This window comes from Leptinotarsa decemlineata, unplaced genomic scaffold, assembly GCF_025532065.1.
Source record: "Leptinotarsa decemlineata unplaced genomic scaffold, Ldec_3_MD MMD2_tig00026328_RagTag_RagTag, whole genome shotgun sequence".
Lineage (NCBI taxonomy): Eukaryota > Metazoa > Arthropoda > Insecta > Coleoptera > Chrysomelidae > Leptinotarsa > Leptinotarsa decemlineata.
Genome location: NW_027412688.1, coordinates 26,131,433 through 26,148,709, shown reverse-complemented (window position 1 = coordinate 26,148,709; position 17,277 = coordinate 26,131,433). Strand labels below are relative to the sequence as shown.

At 35.2% G+C, this 17,277-nt stretch overlaps 3 protein-coding genes across 4 annotated transcripts; 2 read left to right on the top strand and 1 right to left on the bottom strand.

The window, feature by feature from the left end:
* Positions 1–270: 270 nt before the first annotated feature.
* On the top strand, positions 271–5,454 carry LOC111517517 (SCY1-like protein 2). The gene is made up of 4 exons (XM_023173696.2): positions 271–621; positions 677–1,503; positions 2,797–3,099; positions 3,163–5,454. Exons 1-4 carry the CDS (start codon positions 483–485, stop codon positions 4,441–4,443), a joined length of 2,550 nt encoding a protein of 849 aa, XP_023029464.2. The 5' UTR covers positions 271–482; the 3' UTR covers positions 4,444–5,454.
* A 798-nt stretch (positions 5,455–6,252) lies between these two features.
* On the bottom strand, positions 6,253–7,242 carry Tango14 (Transport and Golgi organization 14). The gene is made up of 2 exons (XM_023173697.2): positions 6,776–7,242; positions 6,253–6,722 (listed from the first exon to the last, which is right to left on the bottom strand). Exons 1-2 carry the CDS (start codon positions 7,065–7,067, stop codon positions 6,283–6,285), a joined length of 732 nt encoding a protein of 243 aa, XP_023029465.2. The 5' UTR covers positions 7,068–7,242; the 3' UTR covers positions 6,253–6,282.
* Positions 7,243–9,654: 2,412 nt separating this feature from the next.
* LOC111517519 (dynein regulatory complex subunit 5) lies at positions 9,655–17,137 on the top strand. Of its 2 annotated transcripts, none has more exons than XM_023173698.2 (5): positions 9,655–10,066; positions 10,128–10,467; positions 10,527–10,850; positions 14,758–15,008; positions 16,735–17,137. In XM_023173698.2, the coding sequence occupies exons 1-5, from the start codon at positions 9,785–9,787 to the stop codon at positions 16,966–16,968; spliced, it is 1,431 nt and encodes a 476-aa protein (XP_023029466.2). In that variant the 5' UTR covers positions 9,655–9,784; the 3' UTR covers positions 16,969–17,137. The 2 variants fall into 2 exon arrangements, with proteins under 2 accessions (XP_023029466.2, XP_074038310.1); XM_074182209.1 differs by having other exon boundaries at positions 14,758–15,022; positions 16,735–16,896.
* The last annotated feature ends 140 nt before the right edge of the window (positions 17,138–17,277 follow it).

Sequence of the window (17,277 nt, the reverse complement as noted above, 5' to 3'; positions counted from 1 at the left end):
ATTTCCGTTTAACAAAAGGATAGGCGAATATTTTTGTAAAAGCGTTTCAATATATTTATTATACAATATCACTGAATTTTTATTACTAAATTACTTATAGCGTTCTCTATTACTGAAACTAGTACACATTCAGTATATGTTTATCCTCTATTAATATCATAGTATTTCATAAGTATACGGAATACTGTGATAATATATTAAGAAATTTACCACATAGATACACTGAATTTGTTCTGGTTTTTCCAATGAAAAACACTACGAAAATAAACTATCGAATGGCAATCCTGAACTAATCCAATATGCAAAGTCGAATTTTTAAGAACTCGCCTAAAATAAAAAATACAAATAATAGTACAGTGGCAAAGAATAGATAGTTGGATAGTGTAGTTAACTTTAAGTTCAGTGATGGAGAGTGGATAATGGTTTTGATGGATAAGTAAAAATTATTCATCTATTTATTTTACTTTGAACCATTTGTGGACATGGATATGTTCAATAAAGTTTTTTCACAAGTATCTAGCTCAGTTAGTATAACAGTTTCGCAAATATCTGGCGTTCTTCCCGGAAATCCAGTTACGAGAGAATATGAATCATCTGCTCATATTGCATCTGCAGGACCAGGTACCATCAAATTGTTTATATTATTGTATCAATTGTTAAATTTATGGTTTTTCAGGTTTATTGTGGAAAATTTACAGTGGCAGTAAACGATCTACAAAACAAGAAGCATCAATATTTGTATTCGAGAAGAGGCAACTGGAAAAATATAATAAAAGTGACAGAGAACTACTTTTGGAAACTTTACGAAGGGGAATAGTTCAGCTTACCAAAATTCGCCATCCCAAGTTACTCACTATTCAACACCCATTAGAAGAGAGTAGAGACAGTTTAGCATTCGCAACGGAACCAGTCTTAATTAGTTTGGCAAATATTTTGGGACAAACTACAAATATGCCCCAACCAGCTAACATCTCGGATTATAAGTTATTTGATATTGAAATCAAGTATGGGCTGTTGCAGGTCGGCGATGGTTTAGCATTTCTGCACAATGATATGAAACTATTACACAAAAACATCAGCCCAGAGTGCATAATAATCAGTGCTCAAGGTGCTTGGAAAATATTTGGTTTTGACTTCTCTGTCCACAACACTAGCCCTCCAAATTTAGAACCTTTCTATCCTTTTGAGGAATATAACCCAACAATTCCTTCGGTTTGTCAGCCTAATTTGGATTATTTGGCTCCTGAATGTATTACAAAATTGAAGCATTCCCCAGCTAGTGATATGTTCTCGTTAGGAATGCTAGCATATGCTTTATATTCCATAGAAAAAAAATGTATTCGACCTGTTAGAGATTTACACCAATACAAATCCAGGGTACAGGAACTCGAAAAACTAAATCTCGGAGCATTACAATGTGTTCCTGAAGAACTGAGAAACTCGGTGAAGTCATTGTTGAATGTTACTCCAGAAATCAGGCTTGATACATATCACTTCTTGAAGGTTTGTCATTTTCTAAAGTTATAATGGTGTGTAGGCTTTCAAGGCCAGTGTCTATCAAATTGTTTGATGTTTTCGGGTTTATTAGCGTGGTCTGTAGGTTTTTATACCTGAAGTTTCATCTGCTACTGCAGCAGACATTATCAAAGGCAATGCGGCAAGGGTTAGAGTGCTCTACCTTGCTGTGATGCTCAAACATCAATAGAAGATGGATACCGGCATAACACAAAGATTCTCCCACTAATTGAAGAAGAGATGAACCAATCAGGTACAATAGCAATCGGTCATCTGACACCTAATCCATTATAAGTACAAACGCATCAGACCTATTTTCAGTTTGCGTATCTCAGCAAGGTAGATCACTGACCATTGCCGCATCACTTTTAATAGTGTCTGTGGCAGTAGCAGACAAAATGGGTATATAAACATGCAGCCCACGGCTAATAAACCCGGAAACATAGGACAATTTGTTTAAGTTTCTCACCTCATAAACTAGAGAAAACATCTAAAGAATGAAAGCAAGGAAATAAATGTCCAATGTTGAAGTTTTATGAATAATTTCTGCCATTCAGTTGTTACATATTTTCAAAATATCATTTTGATAAAATAATTGAGATGTTCGTCTTGAATTTGCAAACTTTTTTGTTACCTACTTTTCTGTATACTGAACACACAAATCTGAAGTCAGTGTTTGGCAGCAATGTCAACAGGGCCATTCTGAAGTCAAAAAATGTTTTTTTTTTTTTCATAAAATTTTGGCGATAATAACGTAAAATATCCATCTTCTTTTCACCATTACATGCTCTCCATGCATTTATTCATTTGACATATAACTTTGTTTTCATTCAAAATTTTCCAATTTTTCTCGAAACAAATATTAATTTTTGGGAAAGAAAGGTTTTGGCATTCTACTTCTCCATCTTCATAAAAAAAATATGGAAATCTTCCAAAGAAAGAAAGAAAGCAACTCATTTCAAAACGTTTTTATGAAAGTAGTTGTTTCGAGAGGGCTTTTTATTCCAGTTTGTGTCTGAAAGTTACTTCTTTGCATAATGTACACAATTTGTAAAGAGTTCATTTTGGAGTAAATTGCTTTCTTCCATATTTTTTTTTAAGATGGAAAAAGTTGAATGCCAAAAACTTCCTTTCCCAAAAATAAATCTCTCTTGAAAATATTCTTTCAATTTAAATAATATTGATCAATTGTATATACAGTTTCCTATCAGAAAACAAAGAAAAAAGTTTTATCCAGTCTCTCAAAAAATATTCTCACTTGAATTAGGTACTTTTTTTCAGATTCCTTTTTTCGATGATGTTGGCATAAAAACACTCACTTATCTTGACTCTCTACTACAATGGGATAATCTCCAGAAATCACAGTTCTATAAAGGTTTGCCAGAAGCTCTCACGAAACTTCCCCATCGTGTCAAAGTACAAAGGGTACTAGCCTGTTTGGTACATGATTTGGGACAACCAGCAATGGTGCCTTTCATCTTGCCAAATTTATTTGATATCGCTCAAGATTGCAACAAACAAGAGTATTGCACTTATATATTACCTCATATCAAGCCTTTGATGAAATTGATGGAACCTGTTCAGGTAATTTATTTGAAAGTTGGATTTACTGTATTAGTAGGAAATGTTTCTTTTCCTTTTTCACAGATTCTTCTAATTATGTTGCAAAGGATGGAACTGTTATTGAAGTTAACTCCAGCTGAAGATATCCAGCAGCATGTTCTTCCCATGCTGTACAGAGGACTTGATTCTGGAACTCCACAAATCCATGAATTGTGTTTAGCAGTTCTACCGACCTTTGCTGGTTTATTGGATCATTCCAACGTCAAAAATTGTCTCTTGCCGCGAATAAAAAAGATATGCCTGAATACTTCAACTTTGTCAGTCAGAGTAAACAGTCTTTTATGCATAGGTCGACTTTTGGAGAATTTAGACAAGTGGTTGGTAATCGATGAAGTTCTTCCTTTCTTACCACAAATTCCATCTAGAGAGCCGGCTGTGCTGATGGGAATTCTTGGTATATATAAATTGGCATTGAATCACAAGAAACTAGGGATCACGAAAGAAATTATAGCTTCTAGAGTCCTACCGTTTCTAATACCTTTATGCATTGAAAGTGGTTTAACAATTCCACAATTCAATGCTATGACATCCTTGGTTAAAGAAATGTTTCAAATTGTTGAAACGGAGCACAGAACAAAATTGGAACAATTGAATTCTGTGAAAGATGAGCAGAAGGTATTGGCTAGTAGTATACCAGTCGTAACAAGTAAAGAACCAGTGGAGCTTGATAAAGCCTTCTCTGGTCTTGGTTTAGATAGTTTTGTCCCAGGCATGAACATCAAGCAGAAAACAGAAGTGCAGGCTTTTACTAATCAGACAGTTATTGAACATGTCAAAGCCATACCAACAACTGCGGCTGTTCCTAAAAATCTTCCTTTTTCACTTGGTGGTGATTGGACTAATTCACAAAATACGTTCAACCCACAAGTTCCTACAACTGTGTCCAATACTTCTACTACTGGAATTGGCTTCAATCAGTGGAATAACTCACAGATGTCGACACAAAATAGTTTCGGTCCCAACATGATGCAAAACACCAATTTGTTCATGAATACAATCCAACATCCCCAAGGATCAGATACAAATAGGAATCCTATTAGGACATCCCCAGGTTTCAACAATCAGATTACCTCCACAATATATGACTTTCCCAATCCGTGGGCGAACAGCCAGGGTTCCTCAACATATAAGAAAAACAATTCACCAGATTGGAGTGCTCTCGACAATCTTCTGCCAAGTAGTAACAGTGCTAATACGCCAAAGAACAGTATGGCATCTTATAATGTTCCACTAATTCCTAGTAATAATGTCAATAATAAACAAGGAGGGTTGTCCAATGATGATATAATGGATCTGCTCAGTTGAAAAAAAAACAGTTCCACATGTATTCTCTTCTGCAAAGTAAAGTTTTGTGCACCTGATAATATGACACGGTGGATTTGAGAATATTGAAGTTAAAAGTTTGTTGGGACTGTCACAGGCTTAAAAGCAGAAACATTTCATAAGCACTTTCTAGATTGAGGGACTTTAGAATATCTCTGGTGTATTTCAGTAACTGTTGTATTATTGGTACATGAGCACATTTTTTAAGATATTCTCAGAAATTTCAAGAGTTGTGTTATCTTCTCAATAAATATTTATAAAATAGAAGTGATATATTTTTGAGAAAAATGCCCAATGGAGTCGGAATTTATAAATTTTAGGGTTTTGAATCCAAATTTAACAAACTTCAGTGTTTAAAGTCATTGGTAGAATTACGGGTTCAAATAAAATTTAGTAAAATACAAAGTTAGGTATTCAGTAAACCATCGAAATCAAAATAATCTTGGTTAGTGATATATCATGTTGGCTCAGTTTACAATGTTAACTATAAACTAAAAACTGAAATTAGTATTTTATCATTTTTTTTGTATTTTTTTTTCACTTTTCTATGCCTCTATGAATATTGATGAGAGTGGCTATCTTTATTTATTATTCACATTATTTTCTGTTTTTGAATTTCCAGTGTTTTTTCTGATTTTGTAACCTAGATACCTGGTTGTTGGAAATTCAATGATTTAGTTGCACTGCATTTAGTTTAAAAAATTGAAACCAGTGCATTATTGATAAGATGCCTAATAATATAGGTAGTATTATTTTTCACATTATGTCAAAAAAGTTCTAAATAAGAAGCTAAGACCATATAGCTCCTAAAGGACCATACCATTTCTACTGATCCTACGTATATGACATATTTTCTTCAACAAGCATTTTCTCTTAATCTTAATTTCACGTTTCAGAGAAATGAGTGAAAATGTAAAATTCAAAAATGGGTGTTTTAGTATCTCATTTGTAAAAATATTGATATATTGATGATATATTATATTGTTAATAATTTTTATATTGTTTTATTGTCTTCTTACGTTTTTACCAATTCATTTCCCAAAGAAAATTGAAGTCAAATCAGTAGTTATATTCTTTAAATATTGAATATCTCTGGTATGACTTCAGCTTCAGTAGATAATTGACTAGAGCAAAATATCCTAATGTAAGATTCTGAAAAAATATGTCATTAAGTTATAACTTTTTTTTATATGAGGAAAAAATCAATTTGAAAACTATGATTTCATACTATTGCTTGAATAAAAAAACTCAATTCGGTAATAAACAAAACTTAAAATAATTGAGTTGAGTATATCAGCAAACTGTCCTCAATTTTCAGAAGAGAAAGAATTGTTTAAAGTGGTGAATCAGTTATCAATATAAAAATAATGACAAAAAGATTTCATAATTTATATACATCTTTTCTTCCATACTTTTGAAAATCCACATAAAAATCAGCAGGCCAATATTCCAAACATGATTGAACAGCTAATGGTTAGGAAATGAACATTGTGAAATGGTTGTCTTTTATATTATGTGCAATAAGTCTGGTGTATTAGATATGATATTCAAAATAAAATGAGATATTTTCGAAAGGCCTTTGATATAATTAATAACATTTGATTTTTGACAAATTGACATATGAAAGTTTTAGCAAAATTTTCTGGCTTGATAACCTTTAACCCTAATAAGTTCTTGTAACTTTACAATTTTCTCAACCATTTTATTCATATCTGAACAGAATTGTGAAACATAATTTTTTAATTTTTAATAGTTTAGGTGCAGATGTTAGGATTAATCAAGTACAAATAGGATGATGCAATATTTTATTTTCATTTACAATTATTTACCTAATCTTTGCTCACATTTACTGAACTTCCTTAGAAGTTTTGAAAATTGTGGAAACCTAATACCTTGAATAGTTTCCAGTCTGAAAAATTCAGTTAGTCTTATCTGCCATGGAGGATAATTGAAAAACCTGAATGTTTTGCCGCAAACTATCCCCATATCAGGATCAGGAAATTCAAACAGTTTTAATAGAGTTTCATTAACTGTACATACACTAATATCCACCTTACTTCTTGATGAAACTATCTGCTTTGTAAGGTTCACAACACTCCCTTTACCCTCAAAGTCTGTTAATATTTTGACGTGGGTTGTTTTTCCTACAAACCCATTTTTATGAACAGTTTTAGGATTACTGTGCCAGACAATGTGGTGATCTTTGTGCCTATACAAACTGACTTCATACTGCAAATCTTGCTCATGTTTTTTTAAGTTACCTGAAACACAACACTTCAACAAAAAATAGTAATTTATTTGGCACCAAATTAACCTTTGTAATCATAAAAACTGATAAAAGATATTTGAGTGGTTATGCACCAGAAAATGAGTTTGGCCAAGTCTTTGATGTCCGGCTCTTCAAGACCGAGAAGTACTGTAATATGTTTGGGTTTTTTAACCGGTATGTTGGAATCACTCGGCAAATAATAGCCCTTAAAAGGTAAAAGCTCCTTAAGAAATAGTTTATCATAGAAATGATTTGTTGTCCCATAAATCGTTTCAAAAATTGTAAAGATAGCGTGAGCCACAACATAAAACACTTTATAAATATTCATAGTCCACATTTTCACTTTTTTATATCAGTTCACATACTTAATAAATATTAATAAAATATTAGGCTAAAACTTATCACCCTCCCTAACCGCACATGATACAATCAACTAAATCTGTGACTGTACCAAAACTGTACTATGTCAATTGTTTACTATTCTGTGTCGCAACTATCTACTCAAGTATACTGTATATGACCAGTGTGAAGTTGGCTGCTAATGTTAGCGGTCAAAATTTTCGAATACTTCCGAACGTTCAGTGGCGTACAGAGTAAAAGTTGTAATTGATACTTTTTATGTCATGAATAAACTTGTGAAATTTCACAGATAACTTTTTGTACATCCCCTTCAAAGAGCGGAGGGCTAAAATTCACTCCTAAATAGTATCATTCGAGGTTTGTTCAAGAAATAAGGTAAATGTTCAAATTTCACGGGTTACGTACATTTGATTAGCGATTTTTATTTTTTATGGTGGTGCACTCGTCTCGAACATATGTTCACAGTCTCAGCTGTTTAGCACGTTCACTTAGAAGTGTTTTGGAAATTTTGAACATGTATAGCGTGTGTTGAATTTTGTCAAAAAAAAACCGTCAACGGTAATCCAGATTTGCTTAAATGGGTTATAACTGATAACGAATCATGGGTAGATGGTTATGACATCGAAACGAAAGCCCTATCGTCCCAATGGAGAGCCCAGGGCCTTAGATATCCTTGTCTAAGCCCAGGGCAGTCAAGGTCAAAAAAGACGCTCACGGTGTGAACAATTAATATGACAACTGACATTAATGACATAAACGGAGAAGCTAAGTCAGAAAAGACATATATGCTCCCAATAAAATCTTTATCTGATATATCGATATTGGTCTTTTATGGAAACGTAATAGATTGTATTTAGGCGTAACAACATATGTAATAAAAAATATCCAATAGTGATAGATTTATTAAGATAGAAGTAAAAGTGGGACACACCTGGGAACTTCGTTATCCTCATCTGTTCTAGCTAGTTTTAGGAAATTAGTGAAATGTATAGGTATAACACAGGTTGATAACTTTTCTCAGTCAAGAGTAACGACAGAGCATTACACACCCTAGAACTATTACCTCGGAATATAGTAGAGGAATCCAGGTGAATAAAGAAATAATATGTAACAGAAATACATATATTTCACAGTTACTTCAATTTAAACTGTAATATATCAGTAAATACTAATTATTGAATTTGATCAAAATAAGCGCCATTCGAATCAGTGCATTTTTACCAACGTAACAAGAGTCGATCATTTCCGTCAGCACAAAAATTGTCTGTTCGGGATTCGATGAAGTCAACAAGGGCCGTTTTTGCCTGATTCTGATTAGCGAAGGTTCTACTGGTGAGAAAGTTATCGAAGTGTTTGAAAGTATGGTAGTCGGGTGGCAAGAGTATGGTGGTTGAGGCAGAACTTCGACGCTCAATTCGTTTACTTTATGGACAATGATTTGTGAAATGAGCGGACGGGATTGTCGTCGTAGAGAGTAGAATCGGTTCTCTTCTGTTGACCAGTGCCGGCTGCTGCTGATGCAATTCGATTTCCTCACAATATAGGACTTTGCTGTGATGGTTTGATCCGGTTGCAGAAAGTTATAGTGAATAAAATAAGCCGCTGACCAGCATACAGTGACCATGGTCTTTTTTTTGTGAGTTTTTGCCTCTGGGAAATGCCTGGGTGGCTCATTGGTGTTCAACCAATGTCCTGAACATCTCCTGTTGTCGTAGACGATCCACTTTTCATCACACATGACGATCCGATAAAAAAACCGTTTTGTTTACGCAAAACCAAAGAAGAACAGTCCTCGAAACGTGACTATTTCTGTCCATCGTTCAGATCGTGGGGCACCCATTTTTCGAGCTTTTTAACCTTTCCAATGCGTTTCAAACCTTCAAAAACTTCATGGGAGCTGACACCCAATTCTTCTGCCAACACACGCACCGTTTGTGATGGGTCAGTCTCCACCAGGGTCCGTAAATCTTCGTCCTGGAATACTGTAGATTGACCACTTCGGGGCTTCTCTTCGAGACTAAAATCTCCGGAACAAAATTTTGCTAAACAACTTTTGGTGGCTCAACTACATTATTTAGTTATAAGCTGAAGGGGCAAGAAATTATAATTTGGAAAAAAGTTAAGCGATGCAGATGGGTTGGTGTTGAGCAATGCTATTATGATATGTCTTCTAACATTACAGGGAAATTTAGATATAACGCATATATTTTTGGAAAAACCTGTATCAATGTACTCATTAAAATAATTTTATTTTATTATTCATTGATTCTTTACATCACTTATGCCATCCATTCCATATTTTTCTTACATTAAAGAAAATAATGTTTTTATGAGTTTTGTGGTTAAGGTATTTTCTGTGATTTTTCTTTAAAAAAAGTATCAAAAGATGAATGTTTCCCCCAATTATTATTTTAAATTTATTGGAAACAGTAGTGTTCATAAGAGGCATATAATTCCACTCGCCGTGTCCGATTTAATTTTTTATGATAAAATTACCAGTTTTCCAAAATTGTAAGAGATATGTGTCCGGAAGTGGAAAACATTCGAAACCGAAACAACATGTCTTCAATGATTTTTTTGTGTCGTCAATATGACATTTAGTCTCTCAAAACTGATTTCAAAGATTTTCTAGAATTGTTAAATTTCTATATTGCTTTGCTGAATGGGTACAAATATATCGATAGTTTGTTGAAGATGAGGATTCCACATTCCATTAATCCAAACACTCTTGCTGAGTATAGCCCTTCGCCAGAAACCACAGATCTGATAGGAGAAACGGAAAGGCAGATTATTTCTGAAGACTTTCAGTGGAATAAAAATCACTGTCCTACTTTGGTGGACTTGAGCATTCAATGCATTGGCAAGAATTTTGAAAAGAAACCTTTATTCTGTGAACTTCCTTGTGAAGATAAAGATCATATTCTGGAAATCATTTCTCCAGATTTACCTCTCGAACTAGCTATTCCGATAATAGATGTGAATATAACATTCAAGCGTACGTTATTCTGTAGATATGATTGAAGTTATTATGTCGTAGGATGAGTACTATTGGAAACGGAGATATGAAACACATTTTCATTTGATTCTGAAGAGGAAACCGTCGGACTGGAAGTGGAAAACCCTCTATTTGGAAAATCATATCCAGAAAGTGATAGAAGAAGCTCAACCTCAGTATTCAGATGAAGAAAATATTGGAGAAATTTTGGAATTGTGTTCGCCATATATTCGTAGATTGGTTGTTAGTCAACTCCAAGCATGGAAACCTCCACTGACGATGGATAAGGACGATATCCCAGAGGTGTACCCTCTTAATCATATAAATTTCAATCCTATTCTCAGAAAATTACCAGATATCGTCGAATTTGATTTAGTTTTTGGTCAGTGAGAAAATTAAAATTTATCTATTTTGAGTTTTTATCACTCAATTTTGTCGAAGGTATGAACAATGTATCTGAAGATTACAAGTGGAACATGTTCGAAGTAACAGTTAAAGATTGCCAAACACTCGGAAAGGCATTACTGGAGTTGAGGAATCTGAGAATTTTGCGCATTCATAGAAGTAAAGTCGAGTACAAGCACTGTCAAGCTTTGATGCAGAATCTTATCAAAAACAGATCAATAGTAGAACTAGACCTGTCAAATTGCCAAATAGGCGACAAAGGAGCTCTTTGTGTGGCTAAATTCCTTCAAGTCCACCCTTTTATAAAAATATTGAATCTGTCCAATAACCTTATCGGAAGAATTGGCGCAGAAGGTCTTGGTAATTATTATGAATTCACTTTGTTATATTACTATACAATTCCTAAAATGTTCCTTATATATCATTTATTAAACTGACATTGGTAGAATTACCAAAAGTACCCCACAGTAGTAGCAGTAGTAGGCAGGCATGAGCAACAGGCGACCAGCTTGCGACCCTTTAAAAATGTTTATACGGCCGCCAAGCATTTCTGAAATTGAATTCATTTTATCGACTTTCTCCCATCAACATATTATTATAAAATCAAGTATAATAAAATGGTAGTAATACATATTAAACCGAAACAATTTTTTGTTACGAGTTAATCACTTGTCGGCGACTTGTTCAAACAATTTTAGCAATTTTCAAATTTTTAATCCTTAATAGCATGTCGGTCGGTAGCCGATCGGTTCGACGTGGGTGCTTTGTTCACTCACTTAAATCGACCACCGTGTTAGTCGGTGGTTTAAGCTGCAGTCTGGAAGATCGATTTTCACTATCGGACTATCGTCCAACCCTTGTTAGGAATCACACGTTAAAAGGTAGCTGGCACAAGTTTCGACTTGTGCCAGCTACCTTTGTGCTAATGGAAAAAACATAACATGTCGGAAAAGCAAACAAAAAAACGAGAGGTTGCGGATGAGCACAGGACCAGGCATTTCCAAGAAAAGTGGAAATTTGATTATTTTTTCACATTCGTCAAAGATGAAGCTGGTATGCTCAATATGCTCATAGACTAGGTGGACATTAAAAGAATATAACATTAAAAGGCATTACGATACAAAACATGAACAACAATATATGAATTTGATATATATTTTTTGTAGGTTCCAAAAATAATAGAATAGTGTATGGTTTTCATTTGAAAATATCGTGTATCATTAGTTTTCTTGATGTTATATTTCAGGTGGAAATTTTGTCCACCCTGTAATTTATTTTCGAAAATTCGATGGACCTGTTCATGACTTGATGCTTAAGGTGTGATTCTATGAAATTTCACATTTTCAACTGTTACTGTCTATGAGATATGATTTTTTCGGAGCGGTGCTGTAACTGTCAAATTTTTCAGAAAAAATGTAATATCTCGAAAACTAACAAATTTGGGTATAGGCATTGTTATACAAAGTGGGCCTAAAATGTGCTGAGAAATTCAAAAATGAAATCAAATACAGGGTGTTTCATTCGGAATAAGGAAGTTGCCCTCAACTTTAAGTATAAAGGAAAGAGACCAGAAGTTGAAAATATTTCAGTTGAGAAGGCCATTTTGTAAAACCCACTACCACAAAATTTCCAGTTTTTATTTTGAATCGTTCTCTATATATTCCTGACGAACACTCGTCGTGAAAGACCCTGTATGGTTGACACCACTGGATTGATAAACTTGAATAAAAAGGCCGAACACATAGGTATACAATTCACTTCACTATTTTATTCTGAGTACCTTATGAACTTCATCAATACCAATGGTAAATGCACCCATGAATTGTTGGGAGTTATCCTTGATTAATAAACAAGGTCCTCCAATGATGCCACGCCGTTGGCTCCTGATGATGTATTCGTTTTGTTTTGATGCTTTTTTCGAAACTAATTATTGTTTATCCTTTACACATGGCTGTATCGTACTGACAAAAAGGCTGATTGGCCAACAGCAGTTTATTCAGTTTCCTAAGATGGTTTTGAACAAAATTCAATTGATGTGGTCCTGAGATGTCTCAAATAGAAATAACATTTGAAAATAACCTACAATATTTGAGTAACACTCAGTCAGTCAGTTTATAAAAGTGAAACACGTGTTTCGCTATACAATAGCTTCATCAAGCGTTTTCATAAGCTATAGGTAACGAAACACGTCTTGAGGTTTTGTAAACTGTCTAGTGGAAAGCTCACAATAACGGTACAGGTAGAGTCAATTCAATCACATCAAGTAGCCTACAATTTGAATTTCATTCAACCTTGAAATAAAATAACTTCTTCCAAACGCTAGCACCACTCATGGAACACTAAGAAAAACCCGAATACAATAATAATTAATTATCAATAATAATACAGTCCACTCCATATCGACAATAATAGAACAATTACTTTCAATTCCAGTTATAAAAACAATCGCGCACTTAGACAGGCAACGGCAGAGGACACCTCGGCAACGGACAGGTACCTGTGGTACATGCCAGGACAGGAACAGGACGTCCTCCCCCCACATGCCCCCTCCGGGGTTGGGTGCCCTGAATTGAAATCTTCCCCTCACGGTTACTGTGTGCAGAACATCCCATCTCGTCCGTCCATCCTGGCTCCTCCGGGGCGGTCCTCAACTTACTGATGGGCACTTCAGCAAGATTGACATTTGACCTACTGCGGTCGACAGCCAGCCTTTATGTGCTTTTATTTTCTAATCTAGTATTTTATTGAGTCCTGATTTTACTTGAATGTAATTATTGCATGGGTCCCCAAAAAATAACCGGAGACGAGTGTCTTCATATTGCGAACAAGTGTTTCTGAATGAGTCTGAAAAAGAATCGAATTTGAAATCTGGTTAAAAAGTTTTTATACTTACCGGGGCCGCCTGATAGCGACTCTCGGGGTGGTCTATGATTCTGCTTGGTTGGCCTCTTGTGTTTGTCTCTTCCTTGGAATCTTGGGTCTCTCCTGTTGAGTACTTCGTGTAGATCACGCAGCGCTGGACTGTTGTGTGACTGAACTCTTTCGAACACGTTTTCTGTGTGTTCTTTCATATACGCGTCTAAGTAGTGTATGTTCAGGTCCAGGTCCTGGCATGTATGTATCCATTTGGTATGTATCTCGGATCGTTTACGGCGGCTCGCACACAACCGTTCATGAACGTCTGTATGTCGCTGCGCACTGGCCTCAGGTAGTGCAGGCACACAGAATGATTGCGACTAGTACGGTCTTGATTAGCAGCAGTTTTAATTACGTGGAGCCCGTGTTGCTTCTGCGGCCTATAATGGGATGTAGGTTTTGTCGTGCAGCTCTTGCCAGTACGTGGGCCCTGAACGTTAGTCTTCTGTCGAGAGTGACAACCATGTATTTCGCTTCGTTGGTCCACGGAGTTTCTTGTCCGTTGAAGGTGTACCATCCTTCGGGTTAACATTATTGCCTGACTCTTGTCAGGGTTTATGCTGATCTTTCAAAGGTTGGCCCATTCCTCTAATATGTCCGCCTGCAATTGTTATTATCTGGTAACTTGCACATGGCTAGTTGATTTCGCCAGTATTAGTGTCGTCCGCGTAGAGTGCCAACTTGTTGAAGTTGTTTTCAGGCTTGGGCACGTCTGCTGTGTATACCGAGGCGAAAGGACTCCACCTTGTGGGACCCCTGCTTCCTGTAACCGCATGGTGGAGAGTTCTTTTCCTACTCTGCAACGGCATCGCCGGTCCAGGACGCCCCCTCATAGGAAACTATAGACAAAGAAACGAAACTTTACGTCATGTTCCCATCCTGTTGCAATGTGCATGGAACTTTAGCCGGTTGTTAACAAATACTGACCGTACTTTGTGGTACTGACCACAAGGCACAAGAATTTTCAACTGAGCGATCCATATGACATTCTCGCTTACGTCATTTATACACTTCACAAGGCTGATAGAGTCGAATCAAAGATTTTAAAAATCTTCGAATTTGATGTTGAATGATTCAAACTCGTTGACGCATCATCCATCAACAAACTCAAAACACTGTGATATACATATTATAATTTGATTTAAATGTTTCCAATCTGAATGTAGTAGATTTCAATTGGACAGACTGTAACTCACAAATTTGAACATTGAGTAGTTATATGGAAATTGACGTTTTCCTCTTTTTCATTTGTACTTCTGCTCCTGTGGTTATACAAATCAATCTGAGTAAATAAAGAGATTATTATTAATATTATTATTATTAAACGAAAATGAATTTTATTTGGTTGAAGGATACACCTTATTGCTTTCAAGCTGCGCACCACTCGTCCATCTAAACCTGAGACTCAACCCATTGGAAACTGAAGGAGCGATGGGGATAATGAGAGCACTAGTACGGTGTAGCATACCGAGAGAACTTTCGATGAGTGGGTGTCATTTTCAAGAAGATACGCTCATCAAAGTTGGCCAGATGTTGAAATTGAACGAGAGTTTAAAGAAACTGGATATCAGCAATAATTGGTTCGGTGAAGAAGGAGGAGAGGTAACAGGAAAAGTGTAATGTCTGTCATTTCTAGTTTGACATAACAAAATTGTACTTTTAAGTGGATATTAAGTATTCATTTTGAAGTTCTGTTAATTTGAAGTTTAGTAAAGGCATTGTAATCCTGGTTTTGTTCAGCTTGAAAGAATACACAATAGATAAACTGAAATACACATTACACTTTTAACGTGAACTACTTCACTTATACTCGTATGAACCGATTATATAATTTGTTGGTGTCAAATTGGATATCACTTTTGGCAAAATTACGTTAGGTACTGAAATACAAAAAAAACTTCTCAGAAACTTGGAACATTATATATTGAACGGGATGATTCTATACTCCTCAGCAACTTTTACTGCTTTATGAAGCTCAAATTGAACCTAGGTCGCTGGATTATGCCCAAAAAAGATCCTTATTAGTCTGGAAAGAACTTTAAGGAACTTCAAGGCTTTATTCTGTGTACTCTTTTACGGAAAGTGTTCGATGGACTTAGTTGGTCTGATTCTACCAAGAGCGGCAGTTTCATTTACGGTTTATCATTTCCGATAATTTTCGCTTATGTGACCTTATAAACCTAAATAATTCAACCGTTTTTGACTATACCTACTTGGACCGAGTACAGTCTGTGGATCATTACAGTTACTGTAAGTAATCCCAAATTGTAAAATGAACGTCTAAATCTAAATATATACACCGATGACTAAGGCACATATACTTAGGTCACTCATTTCGCATGGAGGATAGGGCCATTGAGCAGTTGTTAAGTTGAGCTACAGTTGTTAATATACCACAATCCATATTTCCCACACGAAATATCAGGCCATAGTCTTCAATGCAGTTAAAGAGGGAAAAATTTGAAGAATACCTGATTTCCCTCGGATCGATAATACAGCCAAAATAGTTATTTATGTATCAAGGGCGTAAAATAGGTTTTTATAGACCGCAGCGTGTAAGTATTATTACTTACTTACACGCTGTTTATATCCAGAACACGATAGAAACACATCAAGACTGTTGAGGCTGTATATATTCATATCATATCCGAAACAGAATAAATCAAAAAGTGAGGGAATTATTGTTACCATGGCAACTCATTCAATTTTTCGAAAGATTATATAGACTAGTAGTCATATTTGCTGTCAATTTTTGTGATCACAGATAATTCATTAGTGATTTTGAAATGGATTCAAGCGACGAAGAAAGTGTAAATTGTACTCCACCAGAAATAAGTGAAGCACTTTAGCAGCGCTAAAGTGCAACTTTACGCCCGCAAATCCGGGTGATGAAGTGATGAAGTCGTGCATAAAAATATTTTATTTTCGTCTAGAATTTCAAACAACCGTTTCTGGTTGGCTTAATACGCCTGAATGGAAGCTAAAGCCATTACCATAGAGAGAGAGAACCGTTCCTGTAACTATTTGTCAAATTGATGAATCACAGCTGAAAGTCAGTGTCAGTCAGAAATTGCTCCTATCTATTGTCATTCCTACTATCGTACACGATATACTCGATACCCCTTATCTCAATTTCTGAGAATAAGTTCTTTGAAATCAGAGTTCAAACACATCCTTAGCTTTCGACACTCTGTGTACTTATATGTCTCAGCCCGACAACCTCATACCAGACTCAATCCTCATTTTCTTTGGCGATAATATCCATGCAATATTTTGTTATTGTTGTATTATTAATAATACTCTCTTGATTCCCTCCTATGATTTACAGTATCTCGTCCAGGCAATGAGGATTAATACGACATTAGAATGGCTGGACGTTCGTGAGACTGATATATCTAATGTTCAGTTACAAGTCATCAAAAAATGTCTTTTGAGAAATCGTTTGGGATTCATTGGAGTTCAAGATATAGAATCTGAAGAAAAGTTTGCTGAAAATGAGGAATGTGAAGAAAAAATATTGGCCGAAACAATTTTTAAGAAAAGCGATGACAATTCAAAATGAAAATAGTTGTTTTGAGGTGCCGATCTGGAATTTACGTAAAATCAAATAATAGTCAACTTAAATATACTTTTTGTGAACTAAATTTTGATTTGATTGTTGCTCACATAAACAAATGTAACATATATTTGAATCTGTCGACTCAATCATAATAAAAATATTTGAATGGATATATTATGTTCTTAAATTAAGTTAAAAACAACGAGGACCGAGTTACCATTCCTAAGTGCCTTGGTGATTCGATGTAACCAGGATCTTGAATTAGATGTCTATACAAAGAAAACTAGTATTATTAGATATATTCCTAGTAGC